The sequence below is a fragment of the Oreochromis aureus genome, linkage group 18, assembly GCF_013358895.1.
Source record: "Oreochromis aureus strain Israel breed Guangdong linkage group 18, ZZ_aureus, whole genome shotgun sequence".
In the NCBI taxonomy this organism is placed as follows: domain Eukaryota; kingdom Metazoa; phylum Chordata; class Actinopteri; order Cichliformes; family Cichlidae; genus Oreochromis; species Oreochromis aureus.
In genome coordinates, this window is record NC_052959.1 from 26748048 (window position 1) to 26761972 (window position 13925).

General features: G+C 41.7%; 1 protein-coding gene across 2 annotated transcripts in view; it reads right to left on the reverse strand.

Moving 5' to 3' along the window:
• The window catches only part of kirrel1b (kirre like nephrin family adhesion molecule 1b), a 78802-nt gene extending 65380 nt beyond the window's left edge, over positions 1-13422 (reverse strand). The window contains exon 1 of one of the 2 annotated variants that reach the window (XM_039602383.1): positions 13014-13422. In XM_039602383.1, the coding sequence (XP_039458317.1) occupies positions 13014-13059 (46 nt within the window). In that variant the 5' untranslated portion in view covers positions 13060-13422. The remainder of the gene's footprint in view (positions 1-13013) is intronic. The other variant, XM_031754928.2, reaches the window with a different exon arrangement.
• Between the last annotated feature and the right edge of the window lie 503 nt (positions 13423-13925).

Sequence of the window (13925 nt, forward strand, 5' to 3'; positions counted from 1 at the left end):
TTGACTCCTTATATGAAACCTATCGCAGCTCTCATAGGATGAGAGGCAGGTTTCATACTGGGCTAACATCAAGACAGGCAACCATTTAGAATGACCAGTTAAGCTAACATACACACCTTTGGACTGTGGAAAGACGTTGGAGTACCTGACAAAACCCATGTACAGGTAGAACATGCAAACTTCCACAAAGAAAGTAGAAGTTTGTTTCAAAAACAGTGTCCTGAAAACACATTATTTTTAAATTTTGAATGATGAATTTCATTTTAATACAGTTTGTATCATATTAAAAATTATTAAAGTGGAACAAAACTTACCAAACTCAGATTTTAAAAAATAAATTTTTTAAAACAGCTACTCATAATAATTTTATTATGATCAGCTAGATTGTGAAGCAAGGCTGATGTGTCGCAAACCTGCATTCTTTCTAATGGCCAGCAGGGGGAGACTCCACTGGGTACCAAAAAGAAGTCTGGCTGTCGAGAAGTCTAAGGAAAAGTTGGCCCTTGGCTTGCTTCCTCTGTGACCTCAATGAATACTTTCCTGATGACTTTGTGGTTTCAATCACTGTTTCTACTCTCACTGAATTCAACATGATGTTCATTTTACACATTATGTTTCCCGTTAGTGTCCAGAAGGATGACAAAGTAGAGTTTACTTTAGGTGCATGCATCGGCGTAACTTTGTGCTGAACATTGGGTGGGTCAAGATCTCTGTCTAAATAAATAAATAAATCTGGGTAAATTCCCAGATGATTAAACATGCAACTACTTTGCTGGTAAAAACTGAAATGAGTAAAGAAAATCAACAGCCTATTTTTGCAAGATAATTCATGATTTTATTGGGGGGTTAAATTGGTTGGGTCTGATTATTGCGGGGGTCATAACCCCCCTAACCCCCCTTGGAAATTACGCCCCTGGGTGCATGCTCACTCAGATTCATTTGTTACATCTAGTTTTAGAAATACTAAGACAGAAGTGGCAATTCACTACCACTGGGTAACGTCACGGTAGCTATGCGTTTTTTGTACACTTCACAGTCTTCAGTATTTTGACAAATATCCTGGTTGGACGTGATTAATTGCTACAAAAGTGTTGGCATGGTGGCCAATTGCAAGTTAAGCAGGAAGTCCTGAACCCACTACATTTAAACTAACTCCTATTTCCATAAGTAAAGTGATATATCCCCCTTTTCACAGTAATTCATTGCCTTTTTAATTAATTTGCCCAGCACTATCTGCTGTAAATTCACTCTTCCTTTGCATATCTCTCCTTCTACCTTTTCTCCCAACATGTTTTTTTAAAGTTTCTTCAAGTTCTTTTTCTCCCTCTTCCTCCGTTGCTATGGTAACTCTCTCTCTCTTTCTATCCTTCCCTCTATCTCTCCGGTGCACCCCCTCTTTCCCCTCTCTCTCTCTCCCTCTCTCCTTTTCTCTCTCCCTCTTGCTCTCTCTCTCCAGCGGCTGGTTGGATGGTTGCTATAGAAACAGACTTATTTAAAAGAAGAGCTAAGAAATTATCATTTTCTCTAGCTCTCCCCAACACGCTCACTTTTGCTCCCTCACTTCCTCTCTCTTTCACCCACCTCCCTCCCCTCCTCTCTCTCTCTCATTTCCTTGCTTTGCCTCAATCACAAGCGAGCAGACCTACTCTTTTATTTCCATTTGGCCCTCTCTGTATGACGCTGGTTTTCATTTTCACACAAGAACATACACATAAACCAACAACCTGCAATCTCTTTCTTTCTTCACCTGCCCCCCCACCTCCACTCCTCCACCCTATACACGCACGCACACACAGTCGCTTTCAACGGTCGCTTTCACACGCACACTTAATATGAATATACAAAATCTGTCCTGAAAGTGCCTTTTCTTAATGAACATGCATAATACAAACTTCTCTTTCAGCGTGACAAAACTGTCTTCTGTCTTGTGCGCTGGAGACTTTATGAAAGAGAAACGGGGCACTCAAACAACCCAGAACTGAATCCATCAGAATCTAATTCAGCAAAAAGCAAACACAGTGGTAGACATAAAACATCCACAGTAAAAAAAAGAAGAAGAAAAGACAAGAAAAAGAAAGAAAGAAAGGTTAAGGGCTTTTGTTTTGAGATTTGACAGTGATTGTGTGCACAGTGGTTTTATGTTCAAGTCACCACTGAAATTAAAGGTAATGGTTAACATAATTTTTAACTTACGGAAGTTTAACTTAATGCTTCAAAATAACTGTTCAGAAGGATTTCTTGTTGGGTCCTGAATAAAGAGGCTTCAAGAAGATCATTGTTTTCTCACTGCTATAAACACATTATCCTTAAATTTAACTATTTCCCTTTGGAAAATCAGATTTTAGCCCACAAAAAGAGACTTAGGTCCCTAAAATGTTTATTTAAGCACTTTAATAGTGTGTCTCAGTTTAGTTACTTTTTTGTAGTAGACCTAGACTAAACAGACTAATATTATCTCAAATCAAACATGATTCATTGGGCACTTACCAGAAATAATGTTTGCACTCTTACGCTGGCTATTGCCTACATTTGCAACTTGTTGTGCATCTGACAGCACATCACTAAAAAATTCTTGTACAGTGAAGTCAGTTTTACACAAAAATACTTAAAAGTGCTGGTAATGCATGGTTTACCTGCAATGCCTGAAAAGCACCATCAAAGCTGGCGATGTATCCTCCTTCTGATGGCTGAAAACTGTTGGTGGTGGTCTCCCACCTTGTCACTGTGTAGCCAAAGTGGCAACCACTGAGGGCAAGAAGTGTGCAGCATTCCATCTGAACTTTATGACCATTATGAGTACACCATCTGTGTACTCATAGAGCACTTCATGTAGCTGTACTTGGTAGTGTGAGCGCATTTATGCTCCCAGAATAGAGAGCACAAGTACAGGAGGACACAATCTGAGACACAGCATAAAGTGTTTTTCATAAAATACATTATGACATTTCACAGAAGGAAAAGCACAGGTATAAATAATGAAATTCACAGCGACTGAATTTAATTCAATTCAATTAGCTACCTTGGTTGCAGGCACCTTCACAGCTGAATGATTATAGTATATCATGAGTAACACCTGTTTACTTTTCCTGCAAGTTTCCTGCAAAAACACCCAGTTACAAACAACCATCACGACAACCAGTGCAAACATGCAGCTCTTCCAAAAGTATAAAGTCACAATGATTCAGTCAAATTTCCTTTCCTGAACAATAGCAAATCTTCCACTGACATAATCTCCACCTGTGACGCCATCACTTCTTCCAGCGCCACAGGGAACAAGAGACAAGCAGCGTGACGTCACTGTCCCCCTTCGCTGCCACCGCTGAGAGCTGCTCGCTTATCTCTCCTGCACCGGAGCGTATCAGGCTTCACCGAGGGGAGATAGTGTCACCACCCTCCCCACCCACACCAACACCTCAGCCAACCCTGCTCTCGCCTTCTCCTCGCTCTCTTTGCCTCATCTAGCCTCGCCAAGTGAAGTGGAGCCCGGGGTGTTATCAGTTCCTGATGGCTATCGACTTACATTAAAACATAAGAGGGGAGAGAGGAGGAACACGCAGATAGACAGACATAGGCTGGATGGAAACACACACAGAGTGGGTGGTGATGGATACCGGCTTTCATCATCTGTAATCATGTTGTCCATCTCCATCTTTAAATTGCTGCTGCTTCTTTTATCACCGTTTAAAATCCACCAAAGGAAAAGAAATAAAAGGGATACTTTGAGCCTTCAAAAAAAAAAAAATGTCTTGGTGGTGGTGCCTACGCAATAAAATCATTTGGTTACACAAGTTCAGTTTCTGATAAGGGAATAAGTTTGAAAAAGTCTCAGTGGGAAAGATTGGAAGGCACTAAATTTTAAATTAAGTTAAAATGGTGCCCGTGGATACTCGGTCTGTAGGGTGTGAAAAATTGGAATTATGTTCACTACACACTGGATATGTGAAAGAGAAATTATTAAAAATGACAAACTTTTCCTTCGGCAGATGCTTTAGTTTAAGTACGATATGTGGTCTTCATAGACTTTAGTAACTTAGTCAAGAAATAACTTGAAATGCAAAGATCTGGTGTTATATATTCAGTGTATGTAGTTGTTGTAGTGTAGAACTTGTTGCACTGAGGAGCATTTCTACAATGGCAATAAGGAGTCGGCTCTACTGCCATCCATCCATCTTTTCAGCCGCTCATCTAATTCGGAGAGACGAACCCCGTTCCTGCTACGACCATGCAAAAAGGCGGGGTACATCACTGCATGACTGTACCACCTGCTTTTCATAGATCCATATGCTGAATTACATATTGAAACACACAGTCAGACTTTTTGCGATAACTGAACATGAGATTTGTTTCTGTTTTTCTTTTTATCCATAGCTTTCTGGTTGGATCAAGATCAAGTAGCTAAGACAACAAAAATCTCAGGAATGACAGTTGATTTGAAGGTTTCCTTTTCGACTGGAAGGAAATATTATCTCAGCTGTTTCTGTTGTGGTTGGGAATCAGTAAGGTGTGTAAAACCGATATTGGCAAAGTCCTTTTAAGAGCAAGTCTCAGCAGTCTTCTTAGAAACAGCAGCTATTTCAGTCTAGTCAAAGCATTTATCTGACTTAGTGGTATGAGAACCACAACTTTGACTTCAGTCATCACCGGGATGTAAAAAACTGCATCTATAGATAGAATCATTGCTCAATGAGTAGATATAGCCACAATTGAAACATCTGTGCATCTATCCAGCAACATGATTGATTCACATTTCCCTTTTTGGCTCTTTGAGAACAGAGACAAGACAAATGTTCTCATTGATTTCAGGATCCATATCTCTACCTGATAATGTTTCTGATAAGGGTGAGGGTTAGGAAATTCACAACTGGAAAATTAAAATGTGCTTTATCTATAAAATAGATATGTAATCCTGATACAATTTAAAGCCTAAACCATGATAAACTCTTACCACTTGCATACCATTCAGCGCAAAAATTTTTTTGCTACTTTTTATAAATTTTATTTCACCGTTTTTGCATGATTTTCTGTTTTTGGAGACCTCTTGGCCACCTTTTAGTCAAAGCATTAAGCCTAATACCCAGCAAGCATACTCAATTATCAAAAATGTAAATGTGACAAGTCAATAATCCTTTAGCTACGACCTCGCTTAATTAAGTAATTGTTTCATTGATTACGAGGAACGCTGCATTACTGTGTTGCATAAGGTACAAACACACACATTTATCCAGCAGCATGCATAATCCAGGGCAAAGACAAAAGGGAAAACCTTGTGATAGTGATCTTGTAATGGATCAGATTGATTTAATTCACTGCGCCGGACAATTTCTCATTCTTATTCCTCAAGATGTCTCTGAATGGATTTTATGTGGGAGGCCCATTCAATTGTTCTCTCTCACCTCCACACGAGTCTCTCAGACAGCCAGCAAGCGAGAGAAAACACAGGCAGACAAAGAAACGGAGGGGGAGAGAGAGAGAGGCAGAAACATAAACTACCTCCACACTGAGCTTATTTGATCTCACAGCCCTTTTTTGTTGACATTCTTCCTCATATAAAAGGAAGCACTTTTATGCTTTTGGTGCTTTTATGCTTGATGTCTGCATTTCTTTGAAAGCCTCTCCTTGGAGAGGGTGGCCAGTTTGGTTTCTCACTTTCCCTTCCAGAAAAGCTAAGAAGGGTTACTTCCAGCCTTTTATCACTTTTATTGAATACTCGTGCAGAGAAAGGAGACCCACTTTATTTATCCTTGGAGGGCTGAGGACTGTGGTCGAAGGCGGCGCTTTGTGCATTGCAGCGTGCTGCTTGGAACAGCGGTGAAATATGCTGGAAATGCCTGGAAAACTCCAGGCCCTGCTCTCCCAGGAGAACCCCATCTATAATAGGCCTGGCTGTTTCCCTCTGCTCCCGAGCAGCAACCCTCTCCACACATAAATCTCTGCTCCCCAAACCTGCTCTCCCCCTCCTTCACTCCCGTTAACTCCCACTCCTCCTCTGCATTTCATTCCTGCCTTCATCAACACTACTGCATCTTCCTTCTTCCTCCGTTTTTTCTTCTTCTTCTATTAGTGCCCCTTTTTCGGTTCCACATCCTTTCTCTCTCCTTCATTGCAAATTTCTCTCCAGTCTCACCCACTTTTCTTCTCATGCCTGATGTACTTCTCCATTTTCTTGCTCCTTTGTTCCAATCCATATATTGCATTGGCCTCTCCAATCCTGCTGCTTTTTCTCCTTGTGCCATCTTTTTAGAATTTCCTTCATCCTCCTCTTAGTCTTTCCTACCAAAATGTATGTCCTTCCCTAATCTTTAATCCTGCTGTCCTCTTATGTCCAAACTCCCCTCTTAATGCTTCTTTCTCCCTCTATTCAGCATTTTCTCCGTCTCTCTGCCTCCTTTAACTATTCATCTCCTGTTTGTCGCCCCCTATACTACTAATCTACCCACTCCTTCTCTTCTGTTCTGTTCTGCTCCTCTATTTTATCGTCTTCCTCATTTCTTCCCCTCCATTGCTCCAACAGCCCTTCTCTTCTCCTCTTTCACCCTTAATCTCCACTTCCCCTTTATAGTTTCCTACTCTGCTATATTCATTCAGTCTTTTTTCCTCTTCTTAGCCAAATTCACCTCTTATACTACGCATCTCAGCTACACTTCAGAATCTCATTTCTTCCTTTTCCTTGTGCTCTCCTTCTGTTCATGTTTCTTTCATATATCTTCCTGCCTCCTCTAATCATAGATAGAAGACTGTTGCTCTTCTGTCTTCCAGGTTTATGTCTGGCAATCATCCTTTCCTCCTCTATTTTCTTCTCCTCTATCTCCACACAAATGACTCACATCATTTCTATGGCTCTTTCACCTTTCTACCCTCGTTCTCCCACCAAAAAATCCTTTGCTATTTTGCCCTCTTATAGTTCATTTTCCTCCTCTTCATTTTTTCCTTCCTGCAAAGCTTCTTTTCCTTTCCTTTCCTTTCCTTATTTTACCAGTTTCCTTCACTCCTTGTCTGTCCTCTTCCTCCAATTCTATCTCTCTAACCCAGATCCCCTTCTCTTGTTCTCGTGTTCTCTCATCTTATCCCACCACTTTCCCGCTCTGATCTCTCAATCCAACTCACACTACTCTTTTTCCAGTTTGAATTACTCTCCTGCCATCATCCTCTTTTCTTCTCCTTCTCATGTCTTGTCCCTTATTTTATCTTCTTCTGTGTATGTCTTCTTCTCTTCCTTTTCCTTTCTCTCTGAGTTTATGACCCCTTCCTCATCTAGGATGACATATCTATAGACAGATTGATGGGTGTCAGCCCTAATACCAGCAGAAGCCCTCTGTTAGCCTCTGCAGACTCTTCCGTCTTTCACTCCAACAAACACATCAGCCTGTGCAGAGGAGAGAAGGGGGAATTTGCCGCCATCATTTTAGATCACTGGATTATTGGGGCATCGTAGTGAATTAAGCGCCAACTAATTGTGGCGGTTATTTTATTTATTTATTTTAATTGCTGCTCCTTGTCACCTCAGATTATGCTTCTCCAACCATAAGGATATCAGATCTGTCAGGTACTGCAGGGCTTTGGGATGAGCCCCACACACACACACATATACAGAGAAGCTCCACTTGCCATCATGTTGTCTGAACTTCTGCTCTTAAACAAGGCTTGTCATGCTATTTTTAATTATTTTCATTGGCGAGTACAGAGTTTTCTTCAGTGAGGTGGATTTTTTTTACAACCCAATTAGAACAACAGAGTCAGCCAACCTTGTATACTTGTTTTTATGGTACGATCAGTACACTATGGCACTAATGGCCAAGGTTGATTCATCCTGAAGCCGCTCATGCAAGAAATGCTCATCAGTTGTGCTTTAGATGATAAAAGTCATTAAAGTGAAGTACATGTGCAGTAGCTGTGCATAGTGAATAGAAGCAGCAGTGCAAATAAATATTGTTCGCGCATGTATCTAATATCTGTTGAAAAGTTTTGATATTTACGACGGAGCACAAGAAGCCATTTGTTTGGATTTGGTGCTGACAAAAGCTCTTTTGTAATCTGTTGTAAAGTGGGGAGCTGCTCTGAGGCCCAGACCTTTGAAGGCTGAAATTCAAAGTGTGCTTTGCTTTTGTAATTTCATTGACTGTAGATTTGTTTGTATAAAAGTACTGGGTCTAAAAACAAAAAACAAAAGGCGATGTGGCGGTAAGAACATGTTGAGGCAATCAAATATAATTGATGTCATGATTAACTGATTTAAAAAGCTTATCATGCCATGCAGATATGTGACTTGCAAAAGCCAGCAGCCTACTGCAGGATGCATGATTATTTAACAGGATAAGGTGAGCAGGTTCAACTTCTTTGCAGATGACCTTGACTTATTAATTTATTAATTTTGCACAGTGGCATCCCAAATGCAATAACAAGAGTTCTGAATGTCTGTGAAGGTTCTCAGTCATCCAGGTCATCATAGTCTAAAGAGCTTGGAAAGAAAAGCATCTGGACTTCTGTAAGTTGCTTGAAGATGTTTTACCTCTCATCCAGAAACAACTGTAACTGAAAAATGAACTGAAGAAGCATCTCGAATGAGAGGTGAAATGTCTTCAAGCAACTTAATGAAGTCCAGACGCTTTTCTTTCCAAGCTCCTTAGAAGAGTTCTGAATGAATTCTACTGATATAAATAGGGGAACTACTTACTTCAGTAGTGATAATATGAAACCTCAATGTATGGCTTTATTTAGAACATTATGTTTAACGCTCAGGTTTATTGTGTCATGTAAAAATGAGTATCCCATCCATAGAATGAGGAAAAGTTTGGCAAAAAATACTAAAACAAAATTAGGTCAAATCAGCCTGAAATATGGTTTTTTTTTTTGCTTTTGTTTTTTTTTAGGTTTTGGTATTTTGCCTTTGTAATGACAGTGAGAATTGAGGGAAAATGGAAATACAGGGAAAGAGAAACAACGAGCATCAAAGGTCCAGCCCGCCTTGGCTGCCATGTTACACCCATCAACACGACCCTCTACACTCATACTGATGTCAGAACTTTCCAGACACACCTACTTGAAACACTGTAATAAAATCACAGATCAAGAGTCAGATCGCAGTTGTTACTGTTAGGTAGTAGTGGTAGAAGAAATCCATTAGTATTTATCTCTGTGACGTGAAACTTAATTTTTTAAACGGAGCCACATTTGCTGCCCGGGCGTGTGTTTGGATCATTGTCATGTTGGAAGACCCAGCCGCTTTCATTCAAAGTTCTCACTGATGGAAGGAGGTTTTAAAATCTCACTATACATGGCCCCATTCATTCTGTCCTTAACATCGGATCAGTCGCCCTGTCCCCTTGGCAGAAAACAGCCCCATAGCATGATGTTTCCACCCCATGCTTCACAGTAGGTATGATAGTTTCATCACATATAAATGTTCCTGTTAACTACACAGGCTATAGCTGTGTTGTTGTGCAGTTTTCAAAATATTTACATGCTGTAAATGCCAAAAAAGATTTATGTCTTTACCCATAAACCCCCATCAGAGAGTATTTTTGTTATCTTGATGATTCAGAGAGGAATTATACAACTGTTTGAGGGCGTTACAGTAGAGAGCTTGAAACTAATCATTTGCCTCGCAGAATCTATTACTGTACGAAGTCATAGTGAGTCAAATCAACAATTCGAGGGATTGTAAAGATTTGCTGTTATCCAGGTCATCTTAAAGTTGAGGTTTTTTGAAGATGATTTGAATGACAGTGTTTTGGGTTGAAGGTAAAAAGGAAGTCCGGTTGCTTTTGACTGAACATTTCTAAATACATCTTGAGAAGCCTTTCTGAGGATCCTTGGGTGCCCCTGGAGCCCAGTTTGGGTGTAAATCTTTGCTGATGTAAACCATCAAACATTGATGGTCCAGCTGGGTTGCTGTGGAAGCAGAGACTGAAGCCAGTAGGGCTCTTTTCTCTTTCTCTCCCTCTCTGCTTCCTGAGCACTCCTGCTCTGCCTCTGTTTATCCTCAAGCATCCCCTCTTGTCAACAGATTAGGACTGAACCCCGCTGTCTCTTCCTTTCGTCGTCTCTCTCTGCCTCCATCTCTCTGTCTTTTGGCCTGTCTCTTTACATCTGCGCTTCTGCTCTATTCTTGCGACAAGAGAAAAGAGTGGAAGGAAGAGGAGGGGGAGATATAGGAGAAAAAGAAAGTGTATATATGTGTGTCTATGTCTGTGTGTGCGTGTGTGTGTGAAAGAGAGAGGCGAGAGATGGGACAGGTGCTTGCAGTGCAAGAATTGCTTTGCTTGCCTTGCTTGCATGATCAGGCTGCAAAAATGTTCAACTCAAGCAAAAAGGTCTGTTCAAGAATCGACTCTGAGAATCAGGCTTCCTCGCCTGTGGCCAGACCAGCGCTGGCAGCACAGCGACAGTTCACGGCGGCAACATGCTACATCAGACCCACGCACACACACACACACACATACAGAGCCCAATCGTAATTACAGGGGCCCACAGATGCGCGGTCAACCACGCAGAGATGTGGCTGGTCTGTGTTAGGGAGCCAGACACACCACTGGACTGAACAGTAAATCAGGCTGAGAGACCGTCTGAGGTGTCAGCGGCAGACAGCGGCAGAGTCCAGGCAGTAGACACCTGGAAGAGTCCAAACAGGCTAAACACACATTAAGCTGCAGATGCTGCATGTAGGGGACGGATTCACTCTGATCACATTTACAGGCTTACACCAGCTCAGCGGGAGACACTGATCTGCTTCTCTGCTCCGTACTCGTCTGTTCGCTGCTGTTCTCTTTATGTTTTTGTTCTGCTCTGTTCTCTGCTGCTCAGGTTCTGTGCTTGTGTTGTCAAAATCACCTTGGTTCATCGGCCACAAGCGTCCCAATGGGCCAGACCAATAAAATCTCCTAAAAAATCTACAAAATGTTCTCTTTCTTTTAGCATAAAGAAATACAAGTGGGCTTTTCTGAAAGTTCACATGTAATAAACCATGAATTTCCAGGCAGTCTATTTTGTAAACAGATGGTGATGACTTAAGAAAAATATGTCTAAATTTTCCTTGTAAGTCATTCTAGTGTCATGACAAAGAAATGCTTCTGTCATTAACAACATGTTTAGGAATGACTTCTTTACTTAACCACTTTGCTTTGACGTGGTATGGTAATGTCTTTGCCAGGAAGAAGGTGACTTGCAGCACAGCATTTCAAAATACATCAAAAAGCCCAAAAACAGACCTTGCAAAGACATCCACTGCACTGGATTATGATGATTAGCAGGTATCATGTTTGAAACCCCTGATATACACTTTTTCTAACCTCCTCTGCTGGTTCTGTTGTTTTGTTCTTCCCTTCTCTCATTTCTTCTGTTCTTCTCTTTTTTATATTCTTTTGTAATTTGTTCTGATCCATTTTGCTTCTGTTTTCTCCTGTCTGACATAACTCAGTTCTGGTCACCTTTCCTCTGAGCTGAGATCTTCTCTGTTGTTTTTCTGTTCTGTTCTTTTCTTTGGTGGCTCTGCTTTGTTTGGTTTGCTTTAGTCTCTCTTTATTCTACAAAAAACAAACTTTAATATACTTCACCCATGTCTCTCCTTCTCTTCAATCAAGCTTATTACCAGTGCTCCTTGTAGCCATAACACCAGTTAATCAGATCTCTTTTCTAATCTTCAATTTCAGATATTCAGACTTTGACATATTATTCCTTAACATCTTTAACCTTCTTGCGTGAAGCACAAATGTCCTGCTCTGTTATAATCCTATGGGGTGGTCGGCTCAGCTCCAGTCTGGGAGCTCCTCTGACTGTCTGTCTAGGTAGATCATTGTCTGTGGTTCATCACACCCTCGGCCTGCGGCACCAGGGACCCAGGTGCTGAAGCAGGTACGCACACACACAGACACACTCGCACACACGGTTGAACTGTTCACATCAGGCCACCTCAATTAATCACCTCTGTCTTTGGAGCAGTGACTGCCCTCAAACACAAACGCACACTCATCTGCTCATTCACTGAGGTGTGTGTGTCGCTGTGTGTATGAGAGAGGGCAATCTATCAAGGTGATCGATAAATAGGAACATTAATATTAGTAATGGGACTCTCTTTCAGTCCACTGAATATGTCTCCGTCTTTAAGGTAAAATATGAATTTTTCTTGGCACCTGAACGTTTGCAGCAGGACTGCGCGCACGGACACGAGCACGCAAGACTCTACCTGCATGCTAAGAAGGAGTACTAACACACAGAGAGAGACACACACACACGCACGCACGCACACATCGACTTTCTCTCTCGAGGGACAGTTGTCTGCGCTGGTCTTTACACTACTCTCACTGCACACAGGCTCGATACAGAGACTGAAGGCACGATCGCGCCAAGCGCGTGCATGCTGCATGTGTGTGTGCGCGTACATGTTGGAAATTGATTCAGTGTGACTTATGTTAAAACCCGGCGACCAGACTGTGCATTGGATCCTCGCCTCATCAATCATCCCCCGGCTGGCAGGTTATGCGCAATGTGTGTTTGCATGGGCAAGCGTGCGCGCGCATTTGTGACCCACACTGCGTTTTCGTATGTGTCAACCAAATCTATCCATGCGTTTTAAAGGTCACGTCAAAGCAATGTCGTGTGCAGATGCTCCACATCTCTCCCACAAACGTGTAACTGAAGAAAAATGAATGCAGCCACTCCGGGCCGTTTGTGTCTGTACTCTAAAATCTAATTTTCCCCAACGGGGCAAAGACCCCTAACACCCCACGACTCTTTCCCTTCAGCTTCTGCGGGCTGATGGGCTGATGATGATGTCCAGGGCGGCACAAATCTGTAACAACACGCGCACAGAGAACCACGCGCACGGACTCATCGCCAGACATAAATCCACAATATACAAGCACTGCCAGCACAGACCGAAGGAGACCCACAAAGCTCACAGACGCCCGCACAAACAGTGGAAACAATAAAAGGGTGGAAAATCGGGTATTTATCAAAAACTTTCGGCTGTTTCTCGTGTCTTACTCAGGTCACACTGAGTGTCTTTAAACATCACTCACCTTGGTTTAAAGTGATCGCCAAAGTTATGATCCACAAAGCTGGCATGGTTCAGCCGAGCGCATTCAGATTCCTCCCCTCGGCTCTGCCTCCCCAACAGGACACCATCAATTCCTCCCGACCGGGTGAATTTAACTGGAATCCTCTTTGAGTCATGAGAGTGCAAAAACACACATTTAGAGAAAAAAAAATCCTATTCCTCTTTTCTTCTATTCCCCTTTTCTTTCTTACACTATGTCTCAGTTTTTTTTTCCGTGCGTAAATGAAACCTGTCTCCACTTTTTTTGTTGTTTCTCACTCTTGGTCCCTTTTCCTCTGTGCGCTTTGGATTCCCATTTAAATAGAACTGAATTCCTCTCTCCCTCTTTTCTCTTACTCTCTCTCTCTCTTCCTCTGTGCCCCCCTCCTTTCATACAATCAGTAGCGCACACCCCCTCCCTCCTTCACTACCACCACCTCCACCTCTTCCACCCCTCCCGCTCCAAATCTCGGTTTTAGAGAGCACAGAGAGGAGGGCGCTGCTGCGGCCACAACAAGAACTGCGTTTAAAAGATAAAAAGAAATCCAAACAGTCCGGTGTTAAACTTTACAAATGAATGCTGCTTAAACGATGAAAACCCAGATCATGTAGATTATGGATGTGACTAGTTCATAACCTTTAAATTAAAGTAGCAAAGCAGTGTAGATATGCAGTTAAATGTTTAAGAAGCAGTCAGATATTTTGGAAATTAATTCGATTCACATAAAAAACGATCAGAAATTTGCATTGTTCAAAGCTTTAGGCGTTTTGATCATTTCATGCCAGATTGTGTATATCTGGCTTTGGATGACAGGACTACAGATTTTCATGTGCCGATCATAGTTTTAAAATACTAGAGTAAATTCATGGCTCATCAAATTACAGCAAAATAGTT